At 37.5% G+C, this 15,358-nt stretch overlaps 1 protein-coding gene across 2 annotated transcripts in view; it reads right to left on the reverse strand.

Moving 5' to 3' along the window:
- Positions 1-3,815: 3,815 nt before the first annotated feature.
- LOC149528317 (HVA22-like protein j) overlaps positions 3,816-15,358 on the reverse strand; it is a 39,119-nt gene continuing 27,576 nt past the window's right edge. For both annotated transcript variants that reach the window (XM_089811552.1, XM_089811553.1), the window contains exon 7: positions 3,816-4,722. In XM_089811552.1, the coding sequence (XP_089667678.1) occupies positions 4,294-4,722 (429 nt within the window). In that variant the 3' untranslated portion in view covers positions 3,816-4,293. The remainder of the gene's footprint in view (positions 4,723-15,358) is intronic.

Here is a 15,358-nt window from a genome sequence, read left to right on the forward strand (position 1 = left end):
ATGAGGGGTATCAAATCTGTATCAAACTTGGCAAGCAAGATGATTTCAAGTATGACCCGATAGTGTGTCATTTTTGCAAGGAATGGACGTTGCTAGCTTTATTGAATTCATTAACATAGTTGATGAGTGCTTGTCTGTCTAGTTTGCTAGCTCCTGCGACAATAGAAGAGTTTCAATTGGGGATAGATATCTCCTTTGAAATTAGTGAAGAGGTCATTGCCAAGGCTATTGGGTAATATATTAGTGGAAAGAAATGGAAGAAGATTGGTCGGTTAGTTGATAATGACAACTTGAATGGATTCCTTTAAAGGAACTAAGGATCTAGTCATAAAGCAGGGAGGACAATAGAGCCCAACTTGCACCACCTTAGGACCATGTTTGTCTAATGTTCATAAACTTTGTACAATGGAAGAGCACTTTGGAATTTATTTTCACCATATGCCTATTCATAACCAGTTTAGGTATCATGAAATCGTTGTCATTTTTTAGTTAAATTCGACTGAAAGTTGTGTTTGATTTTAAGGAACACTTAGGTTTCCAAGGCTAAAAACCAATCCCGTTGCATCAAGGACTTATCTTTAGGTTATACCAATTTCACTTATCTTTAGGTTATACTAATTTCACTTGACCCTTTGCCCTTCAAAACACAATATCTTAAATTTAATTTTAAGATTTTGAGTTCTTTAAAATAAACCCAATTAATAATTGTTAAAGACTATTTACATTTCCTTTTTTATGGAGTTTCTGAGAGACATGCAGCTTAAGAGCAACCTAGTTCCAGCAAGAGCCATCATGAAGAATTTTTTCTGCCCAATACAGGTACATGAGTCCATAGGTTGAAACCTCTTTAGCTAAGAGTCAAGGACTCAGGGATATCCAATCTGCCAAATTCGCCAGGGGCACAATCCCAACCTCATGCCTTCTGATATCAGAGCTTGGGACTCAATAAGACTTTATCCCTGGTGCACTCATTTGGAGTCATTCATGATGTCGGAGCTTGGCACTCAATAAGACTTTATCCCTGCTGCATTCATTTGGAATCATTCAACTTCACCTATTAATAGACCAAGAGATAACAATTACAAGACAAAAGGAACCACTTAGCCAGCCAGCATATTCAACCATTAATCAAAAAGGCACAGAAAAATGAATGCATTCACCAAATTTAAATAACTTTTTGGAAGTTTTTAACACAGTTTTTCCACCACATTTATATTAATAAACTTTTATATTATGTTACAAACAGACTTGTAAGACATTATATACTGTAAAAGTCAGATAGTAAAGACAAGGATGTTTGTCATTCTTCTTTACTAACAAAGACGCATTAGTTCACACCCTTTTTTTAATCAAATTGTGTGACATTAACAAATAGTAAAGACGAGGATGCTTGTCATTCTTCTTTAGTAACAAAGATACACTAGTTTACGTCCTTTTTCTGAATCAAATTATGTGACATTCTCTTCTATCAGTATTTCAGCTCACGCTCCATGATCCACCATCAAGATGTAAGAAGAGAGCTGATACATTTTTCTCCTTCAGTTCTCTTGCCGCATCCTTATTATCCAAAATGCCAATGCAAAAAGAATCTCTCAGTTTCATCCAGAAATAACAAAAATTCAACATCAACTGTCAATTTAACGTCTCTGCAAGATAAACGAGCCCCTTTGCTTTAACTATTCTGTATAAATGATTTAAAAAATGCATTCACTGATACAGATTTTAAAGAAAATTAAAAACCACATAAATTGAAATTCCAAAATAATTACAATCTGCCCACCAATTTACCAAATATCAAGCATGCTTGAAACTCTAAGTTTCTTTTTTCAACATATTCTTTAAAATTAATTCATATTCTGCATAAAATGTATGCCAAGTTACATATGATCGATAGAAAATTGACAAGTTATCAAAGAAAGAAAAAATAAAGGAAAAATAAACAGTAGAGAAAATGCGGTAAGTCTCTTTTTTAAGAAAGATTTAAAGCGAATATTGCCCATTTGGACCAATTGCAGTAAGACTTGTTCGAGGAAGATCAAGTGAAGAGAACAGCAGCTTTGATTATCAAACTTTAGAGAAGGAGAGACAAGTTAACAAACTTTGCAGCTAGATTAGTTCTGCTCCTGCCTTGGGGGGGTGATCGTGTAGGTCCCATAGGCTACTTTAGCCTTGTGGACGTCATTAAAATCTATCATATCATAATACTGGTAACTTCCCAAGCACAAATGACAAGAATCAAATAATTGCACATTAATCCCAAATGACAAGAATCAAAGTATTTGGCTGCAAACAGTTTCCATTGAGTTTATCTACGAGAAGGGCACAGCAGCCATGGCCTGCAAAGTACCCCAGCAAAGGATGTTTTGCTTCTCAAATTCTGAACACTATGAAAGGTTTAAAACAATGATTTAAACAATCTCCAACCAGCACTGGTGGTTAAATGTCCAAGGCACACAACTCACAACTAAGAGTGTGAAGTCGCAGATATCTTGTTGATATCTTGTTGCTTCTCTGAACAAGATATGGTTTGTTCCATTTTCAAGTATATGGTGACAGACAATTAAAAAGGATATGCCTAAAAGGCTAGAACCACAGAATCAAAATAGAAATGGCTGATCTGCAATGCTTGTGCATGCGAAAGAGAATTTATAAATAGTAGCAATGAGGGTGACACCGACTGCTCCATTCAACCCTCTAATTCATTTTGACAATATTTGAAATGATCCAACTGTCCCGGGCCCTTCCTTACTGAACAAAGGCCTAATCCAGTAAATTGAATCAGTTATGACTCATCAGATACAATGCTTTTTTGTTTTCCACTTTCCTATAGTTACAGAAAATTCCATCTAGAGTTTGAACATTACGTAAACCTGACGCTTTGGAAACTTCAATGAGAAATAGTCCAGCCAACGGTAATGCTGTGAGAAAATTATTCATACTACCGAGCCATTTCAATGAAAAATGTATTTCACTTTTCCCAAATCAGCGACTAAGCAACAAAATGTTGTCATTACATATAGCAATAAGTAGTGTTTGCATTTAGAGTACAAAAAGTCCAGTCAAGAGTCTTCAAAGAAGGGGGAAAATTACAATACTTCAGGTCGTCATTATCTGTCAAGTGTGAAATATTGTTTACAGAGAGTGATATTTTGACTGAACCAGCAGTCCTACCAAAAAAATGGATAGCACTCTAGTCTATGTATCTCATCAGGATTTAAAAGAAACTTATAACACATGTATTCTTCAGATCCTCATCGTCTTTGGAATGTAACATATGGACTGTAGAGACACATGATGCTTTGACAAGAACACCAAACATAAGCACCATCTTTAATTTCATCAGAATTTTAATGCTAAGTATAACAGCTGTTGTAACTAAGAGTTATGACTGAGAACAAAGTTCCTAGATCTAAGACCGTCCTAATGTATACCTACCGTCAAGTAATGTATAACTACTTAATGATTTATTTATTTTTGGCTAGATTAGGCTCAATCAAAGTTGCAGTATTTATATTAATTTTAATAAAATATTTATATCAGTGAATAGCATGGCCAGCCAAATACATACTATTTCATAGATATTGAAATAACAAAAGAATAACTAAAGAGTATCTGTGGAGTGATATTCCCATGTAATTAGGATAAAAATGATATGACTCCTATTCTAAAAACGTTTGGAAAAAACCACATATTTCAACTTACTCGCAAAATAGCATTCAGAAAATTCCTCTAGAATATAATAGCAGACATTTTCCAAAGTACACAATACATGAATGGGATAGATCAACATGAACAGTAATCAGTAAACAAGAAAATTGAAAAGAAGAGCCTCATAAAGAGGGATACAATAGTCTTAAAAGGAATAACAAATATTGTAGTTCCATAGGGCGCACATTAACAATGCCCAAGCCAAACAACAACTATAAACTTGGCCAGATATATCTGTAATGTAATAAAATAGAAGTAATCATACATATACATTCTCCGAACTTCAGTTCCAGACCGATAAAGAAAATTTGCAATTACAGCCAATAAACAGCAAGAGAACTGTAAGGTTTATGCCTTCCTTGCAGATTCCTGCCACATGAGGGAAGCCAAGTGCATAATATCTACAACAATTATAATCCTGCAATTCGCAAGGATCCACCTGACCAAACATTTCAAAAGAAATGTTCCATCCACAAAAGAAATCAATGATAGAGCCCTGATAGCATCTCCATGAAACTATACAGCAACTGACTGATGAATGCTGTAAACACGTAACACTGAGACAAATTCAATACTTTGAAGCATTCAATCAATTTTTGTATTACTCTGTGGTCGAATTTGTCTCAGTCTGTTTCTAGTCATGCGGATGGTTTGTTCTAGTTGAGGAGCCTGTTCTTTCTTGACTTCTTCCAGATCAACTTCCATCTCCTCCATACTCTCGCTGGTTGAAGAAGATACACTTACTACTGAGTCAGCAGGCGCTGGTTGTAGAGGCTGAGGGGATTGTGAAACTGCATCTTGTGTTGATTGGGAACTTACCGTTGAAATAGGCTGGCGATTGACTTTAGATGGTTGAGATTGACGAGGAGCTGTGGGAGGTCCAGCCTGTTGAGAACCTGAAATAGGTCCAGCCTGTCGAGAACTTGTGCCTGCTCCAACCTGCCGAGAACCCGCAGCTGGCACAGGTGGTGCAGACGGCAAAGCTGGCATAGCTGGTCGGGAAGGCTGAACAACCTGTATAAAGTGTAAAATTATCATGCTTCTCACAACATTCCAGAATCTGTTGATATGCAATTACAACAAGCACCACGAGATCCGAAACTGGACACTCCAAAATAGATTATAAAGTATAATCCGAATTGATAAAACTGCCCAGCTTAGAAATATTCTATGAGAAGAAGGCTAGCATATAAATATTATATTCTTAGTACAGATAGGTTTGCAGGTTCTAATCCTAGAAGCCAGGAGAAAAGAACATTAACAAAACATCTCAATTCTATCAACACTACAAACAGATACTAGCAAAAAGATACTTTTTACTCAAGTGATGCCACATTAAAATTATTTTGCTAATTGCTGCAAATTGCTAGGTAAATTGTTAAGTAATATGTATTCTTTAAAGTAGCAAAATCCTATTTAGAAATTCAAACAACCAGTTAATTCATTGTGTTGGCTCACTCATTGTGCTTATCAATGAATCATTCTATAAGAATTTCAATAAATTATTCTTTTGTATTTAAGTCGTGCACCTTATAGGTATAAATAAATGCAAATCTACAACACAAATGCAAATCTATGAGAAGAAGGCTAGCATTTAAATATTATTTTTTTAGTACAGATAGGTTCGCAGGTTACAATCCTAGAAGCCAGGAGAAAAGAACATCAACAAAACATCTCAATTCTATCAACACTACAAACAGATGCTAGCAAAAACATACTTTTTACTCAAGCGGTGCCACATTAAAATTATTTTGCTAATTGCTGCAAATTGTTAGGTAAATTGGTAAGTAATATGTATTCTTTAAAGTAGCAAAATCCTATTTAGAAATTCAAACAACCAGTTAATTTCATTGTGTTGGCTCACTACTCATTGTGCTTATTGATGAATCATTCTATAAGAATTTCAATAAAATATTCTTTTGTATTAAAGTCATGCACCTTATAGGTATAAATAAATGCAAATCTACAACACAAATGCAAATCTATGAGAAGAAGGCTAGCATATAAATATTATATTTTTAGTACAGATAGGTTCGCAGGTTACAATCCTAGAAGCCAGGAGAAAAGAACATCAACAAAACATCTCAATTCTATCAACACTACAAACAGATACTAGCAAAAACATACTTTTTACTCAAGCGGTGCCACATTAAAATTATTTTGCTAATTGCTGCAAATTGTTAGGTAAATTGGTAAGTAATATGTATTCTTTAAAGTAGCAAAATCCTATTTAGAAATTCAAACAACCAGTTAATTTCATTTTGTTGGCTCACTCGTTGTGCTTATCGATGAATCATTCTACAAGAATTTCAATAAAATATTCTTTTGTATTTAAGTCATGCACCTTATAGGTATAAATAAATGCAAATCTACAACACTGGTAGTCAGTCCTGGGCTCAGTTATTTACATTGAATTAGATATACTAAAAATCATATTTGAATATAATGTCATTATACAGAGAATTTGAGAAAAGGTGAGTGAATATTTAAGGCTAACAATTATGTTTTCGCCCACATTTTGCCTGTCAAATTTATTTGGGCCAGAGGTAACTCTCTTTTACTTGGGCCCGGTATCCAAATAGTGTGCTCAGTAATGTCAAACTCTGAAGTGTTAAAAATATACTTAAGGGGAAATTATTTTCTCTCCAATAATTACATCTATATTATATCTCACATAAAACCAAGAAAAGTAGCTTCCCAAAGGTCAAATTGAGGGGACCATGTGCCTAAGAAAAACCAAAAAATGATAATTATTTATGATATAAAATTTTCACTGTTAATGAAATGTAAAACAAGTTTTTGGGAAAATGTTCTTAAAATTTGGGTTGCTTTCTTCATTCAGCCCATTGTCACCAATGGCTGGGACACAAAGTACACTTTGGGTGTCATTAATTTTCATATACAGGGGCAGATCAGTAATACAACATTCATATCTGTGAACAACCACTGAGAAGCACCTGCCCATTTACACTATTACTGTGCATTGTGGATCTAATTCATGTTGGCATCACAAACAGACTAGCCCCTAGGATGACAGGCATTGATCAACTGGGGAGTAACATTGTTTCTCATGGCCCCATTGGCACTAGACATTCAGTCATTAACAGAAACTAATCCTACTTCAGTGCCACTCATGGTGATAAGTGATAAACAATAATGTCATTCATTACTCTAGATCAAGCAATCAACAAATACGTTCAGCAACATTGGCTTCAAGGGTTTAACCATTTTTGGTATACCCTCAGTTGTCCTTTTTGTTTTAGCTCTAGTCTTTGACTCTTTAGTTAATTTCAAAGCTGACAAATGTTTTACCCTGATAGTATATTGGAACTGAATGCACATTCAATTCCAATCAAGAAAATAAGTACACAAAATGATTCGCTACCAAAGGCTCTTGCTATGTCCATAGTTAACTTTTAGGAAGTCAGGTTCACCTGCCTGTGACCCTGGTACCAGTCTGGTTTGAACTGGGTCTACATCCAGGAAGTCAAGGAAGGCTGGTTCGTTTGGGCCAAACCCAGGTTGAATCAGGGCAGACCAAGTGCGAAGTGGGCAGAACAAATCACCAATCTAAACTATTTTCTTTTCACAAATTTAAGTGAGACTTAATTCTGGTCAAACTGGCATAAATTCCCATCACAGGTCCCAGCTGATTGTTTCTACTTTCTACTAGTCATGGTAGAGAACAAATGGGAGATGTGATTTTGATCTTTTATTACCTCACCAAATGTAACATATTGGGCAGCTTTTGCTAAGATGTTGGCACGTGTTTGATTAGTTGTTAGTATCAATTTAAATTTTAAAACTACATGTCAATTATGAAAATTAGTCTTTGGCCTCAAGAACTTTCTGGACTAAGTACATTTCCACAAAGAAACATTCTACAATTTAGTGCAGGAAACAATTATTACAGAATTTGAATAAGATCTTTAACATTACAAAACAAAATTTGATGCAGTTCAAATATTTATAACATCAAACTGAACTAGCCCTTAAGATTTCTTCCTATGAAATTTTTATATCAAATTGCTCATAATGACCCCTGTCCAATTAACTGCAAGCTCTCTACAGTGATCAAGTACAATTTTAAGCATGAAAATAATCTTCAATAGGTTAAGGGAGTTTCAAGCTACTTTTTTCACATTTTTCAAGCAGGATGTTAATATTATGATACTAGATCAGCTTCTATTATTAGTTAATGGTTATCTATTTGTAATCTATTGTTAATATTAGAATGTTTCTAATATTAGTTAGTTTGTAGTTATCTATTAGCTTTCTTTAGATTTCTTTTAGCTAGAATAGAGTGTTTCTATTCTTTATGTGTACTGTTCCGTTTCAGACTTTCACCCGAGCGACACAAATTGATATGACGGAATAATGTAGTAAGAGCCGTACACCCAAAGTAGGAGAGACGAGGCAATGGCCGTACAAAGTGAAGACCTTACTGCAATTTCAAATGCCATACTATGTGTCAGATGTCGTACGGAGTGTAGCTGAAGAAGGCCATATGATAGGCAAATTGACTATACGGGATTATGGCCATACGGTGAGGGGTTGCTGGCAATACGGTGAGATTACTAGGACGTATGATGGAAGAGGCGCATCCGCTTAGGGAGAATAGATGTCATACGGTGGTTAGTGGAGACAAACAATGGTATATGCAAGCCGTACAAGGAAATAGGCGTTCATACGGTAATGTTTGAAGGTCGTATAGTTGACTGGAAGGCCGTACGGTAGACTAGAACTCGTCCATACAATGACAGAGGGATAATGAAGGTCGTACGGGTGGGGAGAGAGTAGCACGAAGGTCACACAGTTAGGGATCTGAGACACAACCTTGTTCATACATAGAGGATGTTGACGAAATCCACACAATTAATAGAATCTTGATTGCGAATAATAATTGCAGAAGAGAATGCCCAATTGGCCAAATCCGACAAGAAATTACATGCAACAACAGAATAAGGTGAGGGTTGAATCCCACTGAAACCGCACGAGCCAAATAGGGAAGATCTTTCACTTCCAAAATGGCGAACAATTTCTAACTCCAACAGGAATCCACAATACAGAGAAATATATTCCAAAAGCATACCTAAGACTTCCTACAAGCTGTGCTTAAATACCCATCAGGAAACCATTCCGAGGGTGTACAAAGATAGCCGATGGCGACACAAACTTCAAACACAAAAATAAAAATGGGTCCGAGATAAACTAAATCAATCGGAACCCCTAAATACAAACATTAATAAGTTGGGCCCAAATTAATTAAAATTGGAAACATTACAAATCCTCGCCGCCCAAAAATTGCTTGTCCTCAAGCAATTCGCAACTCCAGGATCCAAAACCATGCACTGACGCAGATAGCCATATCTGCTAGAAACTCCATGCTTCTTCAGGATCACATGAGCATGATTGAATTCAACTCAAGTTAGTAGACCACCATCAGGATTCCGATGCACCACTCTGATATAAACATTGTCGTATCCTAAGTCACCAAGATCCCAAGGATGCCAATCATAACATATATCGTTGTCATCACATTCATCAATTTCTTTGTGTATGGTCATATACATAGATGTCCGTGTTGGTATAAACCCAACACTTCTAGCTGTAGATAAAACCTTGGCAGCACACAGATCCCTAGTTGAAACCTTGACGATGGATAGAACCTCGACAATGAGCAATGTCTCAACGATTGTAGCTGCACTGGCGGACACACAATGATGACATGGATGACCACGACGATGACAATGAGCACAAACTCGACAATGGACACAGACACGGACTCGACGTCGGTGATGGACAAGACAATGTCGGACACCACAATGACGATGACAAACACCAACTTGATGGACACGACGGTGACGGACATGGACTCGGCGTCGGTGACAAATACAATGATGATAGACACGACGATGACGGACATGAACTCAGCATCGGTGACAGACTCGATGGTGATAGACACCAACTTGACGGATACGATGGTGACAGACACGACGATGACGGACATGACGGTGACGGACACGACGACGGACATGGACTCAGCGTCCGTGACGGACATGATGGTGACAGACACGACGATGACGGACATGACGGTGACGGACACGACGACGGACATGGACTCAGCGTCCGTGATGGTGATGGACACCAACTTGACGGACACAACGGTGATGCCAACTTGACGGACACCAAATTGACGAACACGACAATGATGAACACGATGGTGACGGACATGACAGTAACAGACATGGACTCGGTGTCAGTGACGAACATGATGGTGATGGACACGATGGTGACAGACACGACAGTGACGAACATGGACTCAACGTCGATGACGGACACGACAGTGAGACATGGACCTTAGCAACAGACACCGCTTCTATGATGGACACAACTTCGGCAACTAATAAAGCTTCTTCAAGGGATATTGCGTTAGTGACAAGCACAACAGCATGATCCGTCCATATCTTCACAAGATCCATGCAAGCGACCTCTTCATTTTTTTGGTGTTCTCCCCATGTTGGTGTAGAAGGAAGTTTTACCAATTCCTCTTAGAGCAGCCCTGAAATAATGTCTTCCTTCTAGTGTAATGCATCGTCCTTATTGCTGCCATTTATTTTCTCCCACTTGTGCAAACGAGATATTAGTTTTTCTTCACAATGCTCGAAAATATGACTGACCAATTTACATGCGGCTATAGAGGGGACACATTCAAGATTACGAACAGCCCATAACATAGATGTGTTGGGTCGGGATATTTCATCCATCTCCTCAATGCACGAAATCATAAGACTCTCCATAGCAATTGGAATCTTAGTATCATGATCTTCCTTGATGGTGACCAAGAAGTGATGAAACATATCATGGACCAAATTTTGCAATTCGAGATCTAAGAGAGATTACTTACTTTGACATTTGCACAATTCTCCAATATTGTAGATCTCCTACCAAAAGGGTCACTACTGAAGTCATCAAGACTCTGAAAGCTGTCAACTATCAATTGCAATATCTCTATCATGGTGTTATCATCATACGGTGCTTCAGGAGCCAAAATTCTCAAGGCCTCACTAAGACATGTTGCAACTGCCAATCTTTTATCCTTGTCATGGTGTCTCAAAACCCTGGGTTGACTTAGGGCATCCTTAATCGGCGAGAGGATTCTCTGTATAAATCTTGAAGGTAATTGGTCCACCCAACACAAACATACTTCCAATATATCTAATGGAAGATCAACACCTTCGCTGAGCTCTTTGCCAATCCTTTGTAGTGTCTTCAACCACCACTCTCCATTGCTGTTCGGGGCCATAGTGTGATCCAAGTACCAAAATCTCTCAATCATCCCAACGGCCTAGCAAGATAATGATGAAAGGCCACACCACCCTACCAACTCATAACCAAGAATGCAACAATATGGAGACCAAGAGAAATAAAAAAATGCTTCACAAGCAATATTATTATACTTGAAAATCCTTACAAGACCCAAAAGATGATATCATAGATATGACTTCTTCAAAAAAGAAGTTTACAAATTCTTCAACATAAGAGAAATCCCAAATAAGAGTCTTCACACCAAGAGCTTCACCAAGAACTTCTACTTGAAGAGCTACTCCCTTAGAGCTTTCACACCTTGAAGTCTTCACGCCTTCTAGCTTCTACTTCTCGAGCTTGATTAGAAATGCTCATATGCCTTGCTTAAATAGGTACTTACCACCCAATACATGACTTATCCACAACCTTCTAGAATTCCACCTACACAATATCCACAACCTTCTACAACTTTCATAACCTTCTACAATATCCACAACTTTCTACAATATCCATAACTTTCTAGAATTCCACCAACACACCTCGATTAATGGAATGACAACTAGTTTTCTTATTTTTCTATTTATGCCACCTATGCACCTCGAAAATAGAAATTCCTCCTTTTTTTCTTTTCCTCCTTTTCCCCCTTTTTATTTTTTATTTTTTTTCCTCTAATTTTCGTCACTTTCTCTCTCCTCCAATTTTATTTTTTATTTTTTCAATTTTACATTCAATATGCCTCCCCTTTATTTTGGATGCAAGATGCTCCTGCATCAGACTCCCCAAGTCCAAAAAGATGTTCTAATAACTGGAAGAACATCTTTCGAGCTTCAGCACATAAATCCCAAACTAGTTCTTCACATATATGTCCTCCAAATCTTCAACTTGCACACTCTTTCCCTTCTTTTTCTTCTTCTCCTTCACATCCACCACAGGTGCTCCACAGGTCTACTTCCCATGCTGATTTTCAATCTTCTCAAAATTTGCCAACTCAACTCGACTGCCAATACTCAGGTTTCTCCTACCGAGCACTTCATTCTACAAAGGAATCAAGGAAAACTTCCTACCACCTTTCTCAATAGTAAACACATTCCTAACACAATCATGCATAGCCCTGCAATCATACTGCCAAGGTCTACCAAGTAACACATGACAACTGTTCATATCCACAATATCACACAATACTTGATCTTTATACTATCCAATCTGAAAATCAACAAGGCATTGCTCCCTCACTTCCAAAGCATGCTCACCTTGCAACCAGCCAATCCTATAAGGACAAGGATGTCTCAATCTCTTCAAACCAAGTTTTTGAACCATCTCCTCAGCAACAAGGTTATCAGTACTACCACCATCTATAATCACCTTGCAAACTTTCCCACCAGACTTACAACAAGTTTTGAACAAACTAGTCCTCTGACAAAAATCCAATGTCTTCTTACCCATCAGTACTCGCCGAGCCAACAAACTTTCTCCTTCCTCAGGCTGACTTTCCTGGACTTCAACCTCATTCACAACAGTAGCTGTCCTTCCAATAGAACATTCAAAAGATCTATGCCCTTCTTGACCACACTTGAAACAATTACCTCTGAATACACCTCCACCTGTTCAATAGGTTTTGGTTCACCTTCTGCTTTTGGTTTAGCTTGTACCAAACTATCTTGCTTCTCCTTCAGGGATAACTTTAAGGAACCCCCCCCCTCCCAAAATTTATAAAATTGTGGCGAATCACATGTCATTCGGGTGAAAAAAAATTAATAGTGTTGGCAAATTATGCGTCAATCGATGGATATTTGGTGGCGAATTTTTTAATAGTTTAGACAATTTTTATAAAATAATGGCGATTATAATTTTTGTTTTTAATAAAATTATTAATATTGATGGCGAATTATGTTTTGAAATGTAATTATGTACATGTATTATTTGAGAACTCAGAGCGTCTGATGATCCAAGATTAATCGCTGAGGTTTAATTTCGGCCAACATTTCTTGAAGGAAGAAGAACTGTCGAGGTAGTCACCGGAATGTTGACACGTATCAAGGTAAGTTGTCTGTGGAGTACAGTGTCACTTGTTAAAAAAAAAATTCACATAGGAAAATGGGAATTTGGCGAATGATGATCGTCGAAAGAGACACTCAATTAATTCCGTGGCGAATAAGAGTAAACATTAAAGAGAAATATGGGCGAAGAACCCGACTACCAAACTAAAATTACATAATAATAATGGTGAACGTTCCGACCACTATATGAGTATTTTATAAAATCTGGGCGAACCGGTCAACTAGTATACGGTGTTTTTTTTAGCCAATTTCTATAGCCCAATCGGGACATATTAGCCAATTGGCGAATAATAGCCACTAAAAAAATCCCTGTTCTCCTTCCCTCGGGAACTACCTTGATTCTTCCTCTTTAGCTTCTCCTCTCCTCTCAAAGCATATTGATAAGCATCCTCAACTGTGGAAATATTCAGCATACCAACCTCATCCTGAATATTGAATCTCAAACCATTAATGTACCGTGCTACCTTCTCCTTTGACAATTCTCTATGCCCAGACCGAATAGTCAACTTGTAGAACTCCTCGGTGTAATCCTTCACAGTCATATCCTTCTGTTTCAGATTCTGCAACCTCTTAAACAATTCAAGTTCATAATCAGCCAGAATGAACTTTGCCTTTAACTTAGTCACCATCAATTTCCATCTAGTGATCTTCATTTCACCTTCCTCTTCTCTGTCTCTTTTCAGTTCCTTCCACCAAAGAGCAACATGTCCCTTCAACTTAGTTTGTGCCAACCTTACTCTCAGTGGATCTTCAATACCCTCAAGCTCCAAGTAGTCCTCAAATTCACCAATCCAATCAATCAGGTCTTCAGGATTCAAAGTACTTAAAAAATTAGAAACCTCCATCTTATGCTTCAGCTTCAACTGAGATCCAGGTCGAACAAACTGACTAGCCCTAATTCCAATAGGTCTCTCCTCATGATCACTTCTCTCCTCACTAGCAGCTTCAAAGTCTTCGGCAACTTCGTCATATCTATCTTCAATACCCACATGCCTAGGTACACCACCCAAAGCACTCACAATTTCAGCAATCATGTCACTCTTCATCAATGCAATCTCTAATTTGAGCTCTGCTCTTATCTTCTCTAAGATTCTTTCTTCCATAGCTTCACTAAGGTCATCATTTTCTTTAGGGTCCAATCTTCTTGGAGGCATCTTCCAAAAATTTAGCAAACCCTAAGCAACAAATCCACCAATCTAAAAGATCAATCAGCCACAAGATCAACCTTCTTTGCAAATACTGGTGTAAACTGCCTCACGTTCGGCGATCTGTCCACACACTCAAGAACTCCCGCTCTGATACCACTTGATGAAGGGCCACACCACCCTACCAACTCATAACCAAGAATGCAACAATATGGAGACCAAGAGAAATAAAAAAATGCTTCACAAGCAATTTTATTATACTTGAAAATCCTTACAACACCCACAAGATAATATCATAGTTATGACTTCTTCAAAAAAGAAGTTTACAAATTCTTCAACATAAGAGAAATCCCAAATAAGAGTCTTCACACCAAGAGCTTCACCAAGAACTTCTACTTGAAGAGCTACTCCTTTAGAGCTTTCACACCTTGAAGTCTTCACGCCTTCTAGCTTCTACTTCTCGAGCTTGATTAGAAATGCTCATATGCCTTGCTTAAATAGGCACTTACCACCCAATACATGACTTATCCACAACTTTCTAGAATTCCACCTACACAATATCCACAACCTTCTACAACTTCCATAACCTTCTACAATATCCACAACTTTCTACAATATCCATAACTTTCTAGAATTCCACCAACACACCTCGATTAATGGAATGACAACTATTTTTCTTATTTTTCTATTTATGCCACCTATGCACCTTGAAAATAGAAATTCCTCCTTTTTTTCTTTTCCTCCTTTTTCCTCTTTTTATTTTTTTATTTTTTTCCTCTAATTTTCGTCACTTTCTCTCTCCTCCAATTGTTTTATTTTTATTTTTTTAATTTTACATTCAACATGCCTCCCCTTTATTTTGGATGCAAGATGCTCCTGCATCAAATAACCTGGGTCTGATACCACTGTACTGTTCTGTTTCAGACTTTCACCTAAGAGACACAAATTGATATGACGGAATAATGCAGTAAGAGCCGTACACCCAAAGCAGGAGAGACGAGGCAGTAGCCATACAAAGTGAAGACCTTACTACAATTTCAAACACCGTACTGTGTCAGATGTCGTACAAAGTGTACCTAAAGAAGGCCAAATTGACTATACGGGATTATGGCCATACGGTGAGGGGTTGCTGGCAGTACG

Source organism: Cupressus sempervirens, chromosome 11, assembly GCF_028749045.1.
Source record: "Cupressus sempervirens isolate cs-2001-9-10 chromosome 11, ASM2874904v1, whole genome shotgun sequence".
Classification (NCBI taxonomy): Eukaryota; Viridiplantae; Streptophyta; class Pinopsida; order Cupressales; family Cupressaceae; genus Cupressus; species Cupressus sempervirens.